We start from the raw sequence: 15,309 nt of genomic DNA, 5'->3' as shown, positions 1-15,309 counted from the left end.
TCAGTATAAAATTGATGATGCAGTTTGCTATTTAATATGATGACTTCTGATAATAGTAAGAGTATATTTAGAATAATGATGATGGGGAAAAACAAAAATTTCCTACAGACATTAAGAATGCAGAGCTGTCGGGGCGCCTGGGTGGCGCAGTCGGTTAAGCGTCTGACTTCAGCCAGGTCACGATCTCGCGGTCCGTGAGTTCGAGCCCGCGTCGGGCTCTGGGCTGATGGCTCAGAGCCTGGAGCCTGCTTCCGATTCTGTGTCTCCCTCTCTCTCTGCCCCTCCCCCGTTCATGCTCTGTTTCTCTCTGTCCCAAAAATAAATAAACGTTGAAAAAAAAATTAAAAAAAAAAAAGAATGCAGAGCTGTCTTCAAAATAACTGAAACATAAACCCAACCCTTTGAACTAAAAATTAAAACTATAACATAGAACCAGCAAATCTTTCAATTTGGATCCTGTATCACAATCAATAAAGAAGTATATAGTTTTAGCAAATTGGCTACATTTTCATTAGTCTCAAATGCTCCCCCCCCACAACCACGAGAAAACTTTTAGGCTGGTAGAAGGAACATTCTACTAGCCTTCTAAAATCTAAATCCCCGGAACGTCTGGGTGGCTCAGTTCATTGTCCGACTCCTGATTTCGGCTCAGGTTGTGATATCATGGGTTCATGAGATTGAGCCCCACATGGGGCTCTGAGCTGACAGTGCGGGGCCTGCTTGGGTTTCTCTCTCTCTCTCCCTCTCTCTCTGTCCCTCCGCTACTCACACAAGAGTATGAGCATGCTCTCTCAAAATAAATAAAAATAAATAAAATCTAAAGTCCTGTTGTAACTCTAATACACATAACAGGAAGACCCTTATTTGAACTGTGGGGGAGAAAAGTGGCTATTTCTTTGGAAATCTGTTGAATTAGATGAAGTTTCTGCAAGGAGAGCAGAATTATAAATGGGATTGGCTCCAGGTATGGCTGAGGGACAGAATCCTTCATGGCACCGAGTTTCTGATTTCTGAGCCAATGTAGAATTTGTATTTGTGTGGAAGAAGCAATGAAGCATTCTTTCCAAAGAGTGGTAATCTGAACCATATGAGGACTGATTAATGGTTGTCATAATAAAACCTCAGTTAACCAGAATTCTAAAGGAATAGACTTTCCTAAATAACGAAGAATGTGTTAGGGAGCCTCCTTCTCTCCTCCCCACCCTCTGTCTGTTTCTTCCTTCCTTTCTTTTCATTGTAACCCTATGGAACATCCCCAATATGTATGAATCTCTTCTACTGCTTATTAAACTCTAGAAGTAAAAGCCGCTGAACAACATGTTCATCTTTGGTCCGTCCTATCGTATTGTTCAGTATGTTCCTTTTGTAGACTGGTCATTATTTTGTATAGAAACTGATGTATGCATTTAGGCTGAATTTAAACTGGACACTTTTGGAGAGGGATGGCTAATATCCATTTATTTTCTTTCCACTTCTTTTATCCCCTATCGGTAATAGGCAGTAAATTTTCCCTTCAGTTTGGATGCACTCAGCTGCGAGTACTAAACAATGCTACTCATAGAACCTTAAATTGAAAGGACGTTTATTACTGACCTAACAGGAAGTATGGAGGGAAGATGTCTAAGTTGATTTAGTAGCCCAATAAGGTCATTACAGACCCCAGATTCTTGTTATCCTTCCACTCTTTCATCCTCAGCTGAAAATCTTTAGGAGTCGCCACATCTTACCTCATGGTTGCAAAATGGCTGCCATAGCTTTAGGCAGTCATCCTTACACAATAGCTTCCAAAACAGGAGGAGTGAAAAGAGGGCAAAAGAGTTTTCTACTTGTGCGGTTCTCTCTTTTATCAAGGAGAAAATCTTTCCCATATGCCCCATCCCCCCAAATCAGACTTCTTTTTACTTGCCATTGGCCAATACTGGGTTTCTTGCCTACCCTTGGAACAGTCGTTGGCAAAGGGGAATTCCCGACTTACAGCCATTATAGTTCATCTCCTGGGGACGGGCATACTGCTGCTGAACACAACCTGGGGGTCTTTTAGCGAGAAGAAAGAGGAGAATGGCTGACAGGCTGACAGCAGCCTTTGGCGAACACAGATCCTTCTTGCTTTTGCGGGGCTCCCTCTTCCCTGGCGTACTTGTTATTGCAGTATGCAAAATCCATTTGCCGTTTGCCGCCTGTCAGTGCTAGGGAGACAGATAATGGTGGGTTGGGATCTAGGCGGAGGGGGATGGGCCAATGTAAGTGAGCTGCTAATCAAGATGCTAATAAAGGTAACCTCTGCCAGGATTCTGAATTGAGATAATCTGAAATGTCTGCCTTGCAGTCTCTAATTTAAGTAAAAGCAGTAGTGAGAATGCTTGACTTTGGGTTTGAGCCAGCCATCCAAAGAAACAAATGAAGAAAAGAAAATGGTTGCTTTACCCCTGCCAGGGAGAGCGCTGTGTTCAGGGTGGTCATGTGAACCATCTCTGTCTCCTTTCAGCTCATTATCAAGGTTTTCTCTTTTCTTTTTCCTGAGGCATATGTCTAGACGTGGAATGGCTGATTTGAAGGGTTGGTTTCAAACGCAGCGCAAAGCTTCTCTTCACCCTAGTAGTACCAGTTGTACTCCACCAGCGGAACTTGAGAGTTCCCAGTGTGCCTGGGTGGCTCAGTAGGTTGATGGGTTCGAACCCCGTGTCAGGCTCTGTGCAGACAGCTCAGGGCCTGGAGCCTGCTTCAGATTCTATGTCTTCCTCTCTCTCTGCCCCTCCTCCACTCACACTCTGTCTCTCTGTCTCTCTGTTTCTCTCTCAAAAATAAATATTAAAAAAAAAAAAAAGAACTTGAGACTTCCCGTATCAACACATTCTTGCCACTTAAATTTGTGCCAATCTGATGGTGTGAATTGGTATCTTGATATATATTGTCCTGATCACTAGTGAGGTTCAGGAGTCATTCCTAGTAACATTTTGTCCCATTTGCTTTAAATTCAGGAGTACTTGTTCATATTTGTCATTTCTTTCCATTGGACTGTTCTCTTCATATATCCTGGATAGTAATTCTGTATTATATGCATTGCAAATATTTTCTCCAAGTCTGGGACTTGTCTTTAAACTTTGTTCATGTGTCTCTTATTACAGCAAATTTTTACATTTTATTTTATTTTATTTTGTTTTGTTTTGTTTTATTTTATTTTATTTATTTTATTTTATTTTTTAAGCTTATTTATTTTTTGAGAGAGAGAGAGAGAGAGAGAGTGAGCGAGTGCACAAGCAGGGGAAAGGCGGAGAGAGAGAGAGGGAGATACAGAATCTGAAGCAGGCTCCAGGCTCTGAACTGTCAGCACAGAACCTTGTGTGGGGCTCAAACCCATGAACCGTGAGATAATAACCTAAGCTGAAGTCGTACACTTAACCGACTGAGCCACCCAGACATCCCCAGAATTTTTACATTTTAGTGTGGTGAAGCGTAGCAGTATTTTCCTTTATAGGTTATTGTTTGTAAGTTTTGTTTATTAGTCTTTCCTTACCTCATGATCATGCAGATATTCAGCATTTTTTTCTCCCATTTTTGGCTTTCAAATTTAGGCCTATAACCTCTCTGGAAATGTTTTTTTGGTGTGGTGCAAGATGGGACTCATTTTTTTCTTCATATGCATATCCATTTAATCCTAGCATATTTATTGACCTTTTCCCCCACTGATTAGTCCTCCTACCTTATCATATTCCAAATCTGACCCACATGGGTCAGTAGTATATGTATATGTGTGTGTATATTCAGTTTTATGCTTCATTCTGTAGATAGTTTGCAGTATTTGCTTTTTTCCTTGGCTGTATTTCATACACATTTCCCTATTGCAAACTTGATTAGTGGGTATATAATAGCTTGTTGATAGAGGATAACTTGGTTGCTCATTCCCCTATTGTCACATGTTTAATTTGCCCTCTAATAAACAATATGTGGTGAATGTGTCTTAAAATGCTGATCTCCTGGCAAAATGGGACTGTGCACCCCAGGGTCACCTGCCTCTCCAGTAGGTCTCAGCCTCTTCCCTTCTCTATGGAGTGTCCTCCCCCACCATGCACTTACATATCTCAAGTTATTTGTCAATGAGCAAGTGTTGTGGTGGTCATGGATTGCCCTGACCAGATCTTCCTTCAAGGAAGGGCCAGTGGTCTCAGCTGGAGGCAATGCTGGCCTTGGTCAGCCATTAGCTTTCAACCCCTTCAGAGACTGCCTCAGCTGTTGGGAGTGCTTTGCCCGTGGTCATGTCCTTCCAACGTGGGCCATATCCTATGGCTGATGGAGGCAGGAATATAAAGGCTCAGCCATTTATACCCAACCTGAGAGGGTGTCCTTGGGCTGACATCAAAGCTCGACTTGTCCCTCTGCCCAAACCTGTTTCCTTCTTAGTCCCTTCACAGGGGTTGATCCCTAATAGACCTCCTGTGCACTATACGCCATCTCACAAGCCACTTCCCAGAGAACCCAACCTGTGACAGTTGCCTTCTTTGCTTTGAACCAGGAATATAAGTCCAGAGCCTCTTACTGCCCAGGTAGATGATATGGAGGCCAGGCTAACTTGGGGGAAGAAGGAAGTGCTATTAATATGAAATAGATCTCTTGAAACTTAATATGAGCTATGCCATATGGACTTGAAGAATCCAGCAATTCTTTGAGGAATCCAGTTCAACTCTGAATGTGGAGAGAAATGGGGGCAGGGTGGGAGGAGAGGGACAGCAGATTCTTAAACATTTCTAATATATTCAAAATGTATTTTGGAAGCTAAGCTTCTCTGAATTCTATGCATAATAAAGTTTATTTTCCATTGTGAAAGTAATACATGTTTATAGTAGAAAATTTAGACGGGAAAGAAGAAAAACATCCAATTAGCATAAGGTCTTCTAAGCATTGTTTATTTTGAATTTGGTTGTTTTACATTGGTATAAATCACACCATTTGTATAACTTTGCCATAGCCCATTGTTTGCTTAATGTTATAACCTTTTCCCATGCTGTTGTATCTTTTTATAAACATTATTTTCAATGGACCCATTATAGTATAATCCAATGAATATGCTGTGGTTTATTTAACCATGATATTGACTATTTGGTCTGTTTAGAGTCTTCTGCTATTATAAGTGACGTTGCAAAGAAATCTTTGTGTGCAAATTTTTTTTCCTATATTTAATATTATTTCCTTGGGATAGATTCCCAGAAGTGGGATGACTCGATAAAGGGGTTTGAACATAGGCTTTTGATTCAGGTAGCTAGATTGCTTTCCTGAAGGGCAATACTGGTCTTCACGTTCACTTTTTGCTGTTGAGTGAGGAATAGTTTACGTAACTTTGTACCTGTTTGAGTGGCCAGAAACCTGGAGCAAAGAGAGACACAGAATTGGGCTTCCCTAGGTGGGGAGTAGGGGCTTTTTTCAAACGGACATGGTCCAGTCTTCATCACCTTCCCACTTTCAATTTCCATGCTCTCTCTCATCCAGAATATAACTAGAGCAGGGACCATGACTCATTCACTTATCCTGTGTGGGGATTTGAAAAGCCTCATGATAGAGAGTGTGCTTGCCCTTGCCCTTGCCCTTGTCCCTCTAGGTAAATGTGTGACCATGATGGTGCTAACTCCATGGTCAGTGATCAGACCAGGAAGTCTAAAGGGAAAGGTATGTAAATTTAAGATTGAGGTTTTGAAGTTTGGGTCCTGATACCAATTTAAAGATTAAGATTGTACCACTTACTGGAATTCAGTATTGGATATTCTAAAAATGATTTGGTTCCAACTGCTAAATGAGTTTAAATTTTAAAATTGAATACAGACTTTCCCTCTAAGGCTGTGGTTTTCAAGGGTAGCAAGACTCATCAAGAAACTTTACTTTAGTGATGCCTGGGTGAGAGGCTCCAAATAAACGTCCAGATTGTTGACTTCGGCCCTCTTTTCCTACAAATATATCAAAGTAGCTTTGCATTTCTTTTGTCATTAAGGTTAGACATTTGATTTGCCTCCTTATCCTCCACCCAAATTCATTTTACAAGATGGACTGATTTTCAGGTACCACAAACACTCGGTTCTCCTGGGTTTTCTTTGACTGCCGGAGAAACCGTAGGCCATGTCTGAGTCACACACATTTTACTGCGTCTCCCCTGGCATGAGATTCATATACATTGGCGTCTTCTCAGAGTGAAGTTGACTTTCTGTCCTGAGTCCAGAATTCCAGTTGGCTTGTGGTGATTCCAAAGCAGACGGAGGTTCGTTTTGATTGGCTCTGGCAATCTCAGCCCAGCCAGGTTCACTCTGAGAGGTGCCCCTGTCCCTTCGTGAATGGCCACCGAAGCTTTCACTCTTGGCTCTGCGTTCTAATAAGCCCCTCTTGCATGACTGTTGCCAAAGCAGTGCTTCAAAATATTCGTCCATATCATGTGGCTCTCCTTGCTGCAGTTTCTGTTCTTTTTTATTGTAGGATCTGGAGACTCACCGCTAGAAGACGATGAAGTCGGGTATTCACACGCTAGATATAAAGGTGAATGCTTTGCTTTTGTGCTAATGGGGACCTGCTGATGCCAGGAAAACTTTCCTTTTTGCCCTGCAGAGCAGACTATAATAAAGTGACCAGACAATGCATTAAAGTTCAAATGACCTGTCGGGGAAAAAAATGTATTTAAAAATTAATAAGCATATGCTCCCATTTAAAAACAAAATGAAAAGAAACGAAAGAAAGAAAAAGCATTTGGAATTCTCTGAAGTGCTGTCCTTCAGCACCGCGGTGGTCATTTTATTCTCGTAAATTTCTTTACTGTCCTTACTTCTGCAAAGCCAAGCTCTAGCTGATGAAAGTGAAAATCAAGCCGTGAATTCTGCCTGATTCGTACATTACAGCCAGAATGGTCCAGAGTAAACCACCTAAGGTTGAATCTGGACCCCGTGCTGCTAATGTACTGAGATGAATGGGGAATGGGAAAACTTGATTTTCATAAGCTCATTTCACTGTGCTCTTTCTGAGTCCAGCTTGGCTCCTGAAATGATAAGTAGAGTGTGTTGCCAGATGAAACTTTATTCTAATGATAAAGAACTCCATCTCTACACATTTCCAGCAATCCACCCCCCACCAGGTATAAAAAGCCTAATCAAGAAACTTCTAAGCAGGCTCAGGTAAGTATGTCCACAAATACTTCTACTGGTGAGTCATTTCTCTGACGCTTAGGGAGCCCTGGGAAAAGGGAAGGTACATTTAGGTGATTTCTCTCTGAAGCTGCTTCCTTTTTCAGTGGAGGGATGATGTGAAGAAAAATTGGTTAATAAAGTTCTGTTGCGGAACTTTTGCCCAAGAAATGTGCCCACAGGCTGGCAAGAGGACACTGCCCTGCTCTGTCGCGATATGTCCAAGTTGTAAGAGAATCAGGGTAGTACCGGCCAGTCCTTCGGTTGTTTTTCACATGAGTGAACAGTCTAATATAATGACCAGTGTCTGTCCAGTTGTGTTTCCCACCACATTCCACGTTTTCTTATGATTTGTGAATGCAGATACTAATTCCTATGCACAGCTCGTATATGAATTGCCTCAGGAACTAACCAATCAAAAAAGGACAAACTTGTTAATTAGGTGTTTGGGGTAAGGAGATATTCCAATTCCTAACACTTCTTAATTAACTGAGGGTTTAAAAAAATGTTTTTTTCCTTGAGTCCCTTCTTGAACAATCTTCCTAAAACACATATGTGCACATGTGATCCTTCCCTTGTGCAGTAGAGTTGCCCAGTGCCCTCAGCTCATCGTTCCCAGTGTTCATCCTCCCCTCATGGCACTGCAAGTGTGCAAGGTAGACCAGATGGCTAAAATATGTGCCAATATATTTAGATGGCTAAAATATGAGTGTTTAAGAATAAATATGTCTTAGGAAATTGTTTTTATTGTCAGGTTTATTTTAATAATTTCTACTCCCAACTTGGGACTCAAACTCACAACCCCGAGATCAAGAGTCACATGCTCTTCTGACTGAGCCAGGCCGGCACCCCAGTTTTTTTTTTTTTCAAGTCATAACACTTTAGAGGCAAACCATTGTTAACCAGGCCCCTGCACAGTGTCCGGCACAGAGTATATACTCAATAAGTGAAAGAAGGAAGAAAGGAAAATGTAAACGACATTTATTGTGTTCCCAGAATGTGGCAAGCGTTGCTTTTGATTCTCTTGCTTGGAATGCCATTGCGCAGTCACATGAATGGAGGGAAGGGGGAGGGCATGTTGAGATAATCTTGTTATTCCTTATTCATAGATGAAGGAACCACAGATTAGAGAGGGCAGGTGAGTTGCCCAGAGTCCTTCAGCTAGCCAACATTGCATTCAGGTGTGAAATCCAGATGTTTGAAGCTCTGTGTCCAGAGATTGGCTTCTCACTCATCTGCTCTAAGACATTGTCTACCCTAGAAACTCCAGGTAACTGGGAGGCTTACCGCTTTGGCCAAGGGGGGGCTGAAAAAGCTTTCCTGAATAACTGATTTAGAGTTCTCCCTAAATAAACCCCGTCTTAATTGAAGCAGCGTAAGGGCTTTGTTTCGCTAAACCTCTGTGTTAAACATCTTGCTAGTTCACTCTAACTCCTAGTGCTTTTGTGCACTTCAAGTTCAAGTCAGTCGCTAACATTTTAATTATGATTATGGCAGAGCTGTGAAACTGTCACAGTATCTTCCTTAGAAGATTTCTTGGAAAATGACCCCAAAACATTCCTTCTGCGAATAAATGAAAACAAGATTTTTTTCCCCACATGTTGACAACAGCGCAGCTTTCGATGTGCAGCCAGCACTTCTAGGAGGATTTGAGGACTCAGAACGAGGGACAGAAAGGAATCGCATTGAAAATATTGTATTGAAATATGTGAATTTGTGATGTATGTATACCCCAGTCATCCTCTACTGTACCTGCCAGCCTTAAATACTTGTCCTGGGTACATTTGTGGCAAAGCCGACCGTAACATGCGTGCTAAAGGGAAGGTATGCTGCTTTCACATTAGCTTCCTCAAAAATCGTGTCCCTCCTGAAAAAGAAGTCCAGAAGCTGGAAGGTGTGTGTTCAACATTTGAGTGAAAAACAAGTTAAGAATTGGACACTCTTCCCGTTTTTACATCAGTGGGGTTGTGATCGGGAGCCAGAATGCACAAAGGCTTTGCCTTCAGCTGGAAGGGTTACGAGAGACCACTCAGCAGGCAGAAGAAGGAGTAAGGAGGCGGGCATGGGCAGGGGATCGGAAAGGAGTAAGGCAGAGTTTGAAGCCTACAGCTTCAAAGCTAGATGGGACTTTGAAAATAATTTAATCCACTCCTGTGGCTTAGAGTTGAGGAATCTGATTCCCTGAAAAGTTTAGTGAATTGTCCAGGGTTGCTGGGAGAGGATGGAATTAGAATGTATGCCTGGGGCTCCTGTCCTTGCCTGGCATTACACCCCCCACACTTGACTAGTTCAGTACGTTTTCCTCCTCTCCCTCTGTGTCCCCCATATTCACTTCTCCCTCACCACCCTTCCCCCACCCCCAGTGCAGGCTTCACTTTCTCTCCCTGGAGGCCAGTTCTCAGGCTTCCACAGTTTGGCGTGTGAGATGGCAGAAAATAAGGCAGGAAAGGGGCCCAGTCGGCAAGAGGAGGAGGCCGGAGATGGGGAGCGCAGAAGCAATGCGGTCTAGAAGGAGAACAGGACAGACAGGGAAACTAAAAGGAAACGAGGCAGTGAAGGAGTTGAGAAGGGGTGGGGAAGATGATAAAGGGGTAAAACAACAGGTCGTTTTTAAGATCTTTTTTAGTTACCATGGAAATCCTCTGACAAACTGTAAAAAGTGCTTCTTTGAGACAAAACAGCAAGAGCATTTGGGAATTTCCTTGTAGGTGATCTTTCCTATTGGAGTTGGAAAAGAAAGGCAGAGAGAGGGAAGGAGGGAGGGAGAGAGACAGACAGGCAGACCTCACGTCTAGTAGTCACAGAAGCCGGTAGGTTCCAAATCTCAGTTTTATTTGACTGGTAGGCATCTATGGATTTTTCCAGAGTTTATCTTAAGATCATTTGATCACAGAAGAAATATCAATGCCTGTGATCGTGAAATCTCCTGGTTTCCTGGCTTTCCTGGAGCCATCACTGAAGAAAGGACCAAGGCATTTAAAATTGGTTCAAGAATTCTTTCATACCTAGAAGACAATAATGGAGACATGTATGCTGTTTTGTACTTTACTTCAGGGTCCAGATTATTCTTAGTTAAAAATGCTAGCACATGGGGCACCTGAGTAGCTCAGTTGGTTGAGCATCTGACTCTTGGTTTCGGTTCAGGTCATGATCTCATGGTTTCGTGAGTTTGAGCCCCACATTGGGCTCTGTGCTGACAGCATGGAGCCTGCTTGGGACTCTCTCCTTTCCCTGCCCTCCCCCCAAATAAATAAATAAACAAACAAAAACTTAACAAAATAAAAACGAAAAAAAATGTTCACACATACAATGTGTGTTAAGAGGAAACTTTGTTCAAGGAAGGTCCGTAGGCCTGATGTAACCTCCAGGAGGCCTGTGTCCGTGCGTCTGCATGGTCGAACTTAATCAGCCTCAGGCCAAGCCTGCAGGACATGACTTTTACCCAGAAAGTCCGGGAAATACTTGCTTGAGTCCTGACTGTAGGACCCACGTGGCAGCTGTCTGCAAAAACATTATATGATGAAAGTATTAGCCAAAGAAGTTCTGAAAGCACAAAAGAAAAAAAAAAAAACCCAAAACAGTCTGTGCACAAGCCCTGAACATGACTTGGTCTTCATGGCTGAGAAGCAGTCAGAAACACATCCTCAGAAAATTCCTTGGGAAGTCAGAGAAGGTGTCCTCCTTGGCCACATGATGGCGCACGCACCCCACTCACGGACAGCCCAGGTGCAGAGGAGCCTGGCAGCTGTGGGGAGGGGGCTCCTCTCGGAGGCATTGGGAGCGAGGCAGGCTCCACTCGTGGTAGATTGTGAGGTGGGCACTGTGGGAACTTCCCCACCAATGAGCCAGCCTTGCCCTAACAATTTTATGGCTTTCAGCAAGTACCTTCCAAAGGCACAGGGGAGAGGCTCTGATTTGTCAGCGTTCTCCTAGCTGTGCTCCGGGCAACTACTAGACAAAAATCAAAACACGCCAGAATTTTGCCATTTGGGAACTTTACCATTTGTGACACTTTCTTATCTGAATGGGGCCTAACCGGGGACGTCTGAAAAGGGGAGTTGCTTCCCTATGGGAAGCGATTGTTCTGTGACTTTAAGCCAAAATTATCTCCTGTGGTAAAACCTTGGAAATTGCAGCTTTGTTCACATGAGTTAAAATAGTATTATGAGTTTTTACAGAGAATATGCATGCAGATTTGGGAAAAAAAAAACCTAACCAATTATGGACTTCCTTGCCACTATGTATGGATGGTTGGGGTTAGGGTTTACAATGATATCAAATGCCTTCAAAAGAAGAATTATGTTATCTCCTCAAGGGAAATGCCAACAAGAACAAGCATGTATTGAATATTTGCTATGTGCTAGGCACTGTGCTAGGTGTTTGATATGCATTATTTTTTTTTAATCCTTAAAAGAGCCCTGGGACAGAGGTATTGGTATTGACTCAGAGAGGTTCAGTAACTTGTCCAAGATCACACAGTTAGTAATGGAGGAACTCGGATCCATAGACAGACATGTCTGACACCTAGTCCTGTGATCGTAACCTCCCCACCCAGAGACACCTTAAACGACTCCTTAAGAGATTCCAAAATATAGAGTGCAGTCAGCCAGGGACTTTGAGAATGAGGAGACACATTTTCTAAAGATGTCATTTCCTTTTTCTCCCCTCCTTTGTTTCTGCGACCTGCAGACACCCCATGGTGCTCCCCCATCAAGGTGAAGTATGGGGATGTGTACTGCAGGGCCCCTCAAGGAGGATACTACAAAACAGCCCTGGGAACCAGGTGCGACATTCGCTGCCGGAAGGGCTATGAGCTGCATGGTTCTTCCCAGCTCATCTGCCAGTCAAACAGGCGCTGGTCCGACAAGGTCATCTGCAAGCGTGAGTAGCTTGGCCCCGGTGGGGTGGGTTTTTGGGGCCCGTCAGCACCAAGGTTCTTTTGCTCTGAGATGAGATTAGAGCTTTTTTTTCTTTACCGAATGTTATGTGGTCTCTAATGAGAAAAACTGACCTTGTGAGCAGATGCCAGTGGGTTTGCGAGATTTGGTGGAAGGGAGAGAACACCTTTCAGACACCACAGTGTGATCAGCTGTTCAAGAAAGGGGGAGAGAACAGAGGTTTGCTCCGCAGACAGGTTTTGTTTCAATATGTGCTAGACCCTGAAAAGGTGTTGGGGATCTCGAAACAAATAAGACACACGCAGGCTCTGCCATCAAGGGTCTCACAGAATAGCATCGGAGAGCAGAGCAGGGGTGCAAATCGTGCAGAACGTACCAGGTACGAAGTCACGGACTTGTGTTCCTGGAGACAAGAAGTGTTCACCCAGAGGGCAGAGCTGACGGAGGCCGGCCGGCCGGGAAAGTTACTGAAGAATGCTATTCCAGGAAAGGGACCGTGCCTCAGGGGAGAAAGAAGATGGGCAGAGCGTTTCAGGGGCTCACTTTTAGCTGGAGGAGAAGTCACATCACATTCAGGCAACTGCCAGAGGTACAGCATTGTTGAAGCACATTTCAGGTGCCATTGTTATTCGAAACAGCCACCATTAATTGAGCACCTGTTGTATGCTGGGCGTTTGACATATGTCCAGTTTTTGCATTGAGGCTATTGACATGGGTGCCAGTACCTTAACTTTATCGTTGGGGAAACTGAGGTTCCGGGCTGCAGCCATATGACCCCGCCTATGCAGACCATGTGACAGGGTGACTGTATACGTAGTGGACATTTTTGGTGCTTCGCCCGGATATCCTTGGGTCCTGTTTTCCCAATTCTGGGTGTCCATCCCCCAGCTTCTGACTTGCATGTTAGATCTTCTTCAGAGGAAGAGAGGAGACTGTGTTCCTTCCGAGGACTGTTCTCTTTGTTCTGACAGGGAGGGCATCCCCAGTAGGCCTGGAGCTGCCCAGTACTGACTGGTAAAGGATTATGGGTGCCCAACTTCCTTGTGTGGAGACAGGACAAACCCCGGTGTCACTCTGCTCCAGAGCTCCCCTGGGGGGGGGGGGGGCAGGCCAAGGCTGACTTTGCCTGAGATCCCATCTTGCCTGGCCTCCTTCCTTCCCCTGTCCTACCTTCTCCGACCCTCGCTGGTCTCCCTTGGGAGAACTTTCTCACTAAATCACTTGCACACAAATCCACGCCTCAGGGTCTGCTTCTGAGGAACCCGACCTGAAACACTGGCTTAGCTAGGATGCCAATCCAAGCCAGTCTGATATGAAACTGTGTGCCCCTTCCTTGTAACAAGCAGCCACCCATGGTTTCTCTGGTTCTAGCCATGATCTTTTAAAAATTGTATTATGTTTATTTATTTTTGAGAGGCAGAGAGAGACAGAGCACCACCAGGAGAGGGGCAGAGAGAGAGAGAGGGAGACACAGAATCCCAAGCAGGCTCCAGGCTCCGAGCCGTCAGCACAGAGCCAGATGCGGGGCTTGAACTCGTGAACCAAAGTTGGATGCTTAACGCACTGAGCCACCCAGGCGCCCCTCTATCTGTGATCTTCTTTTTAAATTTTTTTTTAACATTTATTTATTTTTGAGAGACAGAGAGAGATAGAGCATGAGTGGGAGAGGGGCAGAGAGAGAGGGAGACACAGAATTTGAAGCAGGCTCTAGGCTCCAAGCTGTCAGCACAGAGCCCGATGCAGGACTTGAACTCACAGTGAGATCATGAACTGAGCTGAAGTCGGACACTTAACTGACTGACCCACTCTATCTGTGATCTTTAAATTGGCTTTGCACTCTGTGTTTTCAGAGTGTCTGGGCTCAAACTCTATGGACAAACACTAGGAAATGCTGAGTGTTTGGTTTTCTCTTTTTCAGAAAAGCGGTGCCCCGTTCTGGCCATGCCAGCGAATGGAGGGTTTAAGTGCGTCGATGGTGCCTACTTTAACTCCCGGTGTGAGTACTACTGCTCACCAGGATACACGTTGAAAGGGGAGCGGACGGTCACGTGCATGGACAACAAGGCCTGGAGCGGCCGCCCAGCCTCCTGTGTCGGTAAGAAAATACCCATCTTCAAGGAGCGCATACTTTGGGTGGGTTCCTACAGTGGATTTTACAGGAAGCATTAGCACCCCGAATGTAAAGCATAAGTACCCAGCTTTGCTTCCGGAAGCTCTCTTCATCCCTAGTCCTGTGGCTTAGCCCAGACCTAACCTCAGGCTCTATCCTAGAGCCCACTTCACCGCCAGGGGCTTGCATCTGATGCCTCTCTTTCTTGGCTTGCTCCTGAGGCCGCGGCAGGCTGTCAGGGGTGCTGCTTCAGTCCAGGGATCTGCCCTAAAGCACCGAGCAGAGTGGTTGACGTTTGCAGGACAGGCCCACAGAGAACATCTGTGTGTCTTTGAGCTGACAGACGGAGTTCATTTGTTGTAGACTGCGATGGGATGGTCAGTCAGCAGCACTCCCTTTGCTAAGCTGGGATTTGGAAATGTTACCTGACTCTGGGTTTGTTGAGCAATGGTTCTTAAGGTGTGCCCCTGGGAGCTACAGAAGCACTTGGGAATTCTTTAGAAAGGCAAACTCTTGGCATTGCCCCAGATCTGCTGAATCAGAGGCTCTGGGAGTGGGGCCCAGTGCTTTGCACTTTAAGGAGCCCCCGGGGCATTCTGAAGGGCTGAAAGAGAGCCCCTGGTGTAAGGCAGTACTTCTCAAACTTTAAAGTGCATTGGAATCACCTGGAAACCTTGGTGAAAATGCAGATTCTAATTCAGCAGATCTGGGGTGGGGGTCTAGCAATTGGCATTTTCTTAGGCCCTCCAGGGGATTCTCATGCTCTGAAGTTTGAGAATCTGCCTTAAGAATATCAAACTTGGGGGCGGGGCGCCTGGGTGGCTCAGTCGGTTAGGTGTCTGACATTGGCTCAGGTCATGATCTCGTGGTTCACCAGTTCGAGCCCCACATCAGGCACTGTGCTGACAGCTCGGAGTCTCGAGCCTGCTTCGGATTCTGTGGCTCCCTCTCTCTGTGCTCCTCCCTCTCTCGCACTGTCTCTCTCTCTCTCTCTCTCTCAAAAATTAATAAACGTTAAAAAAAATATCAAATATGGGAAGAACTTTAATACCTTTATGCCAGAAATAGTGCCCTTGGACCAGCAGTGTTAGCACCAGCAGGAAGCTTGTTAGAAATGTAGAATCTTGTGACCCATCCCACACTTGGCAGA

At 44.7% G+C, this 15,309-nt stretch overlaps 1 protein-coding gene across 2 annotated transcripts in view; it reads left to right on the top strand.

Annotated features, from left to right (window-relative positions):
• SRPX (sushi repeat containing protein X-linked) overlaps nucleotides 1–15,309 on the top strand; it is a 111,494-nt gene that overhangs the window by 44,150 nt on the left and 52,035 nt on the right. The window contains exons 2-4 of one of the 2 annotated variants that reach the window (XM_047843435.1): nucleotides 6,454–6,513; nucleotides 11,841–12,032; nucleotides 13,968–14,144. In XM_047843435.1, the coding sequence (XP_047699391.1) occupies nucleotides 6,454–6,513; nucleotides 11,841–12,032; nucleotides 13,968–14,144 (429 nt within the window). The remainder of the gene's footprint in view (nucleotides 1–6,453; nucleotides 6,514–11,840; nucleotides 12,033–13,967; nucleotides 14,145–15,309) is intronic. The other variant, XM_047843436.1, reaches the window with a different exon arrangement.

This window comes from Prionailurus viverrinus, chromosome X (genome assembly GCF_022837055.1).
Source record: "Prionailurus viverrinus isolate Anna chromosome X, UM_Priviv_1.0, whole genome shotgun sequence".
NCBI lineage: Eukaryota > Metazoa > Chordata > Mammalia > Carnivora > Felidae > Prionailurus > Prionailurus viverrinus.
The sequence above is the reverse complement of the archived record's forward strand: the minus strand, read 5'-3'. Positions and strand labels throughout refer to the sequence as shown.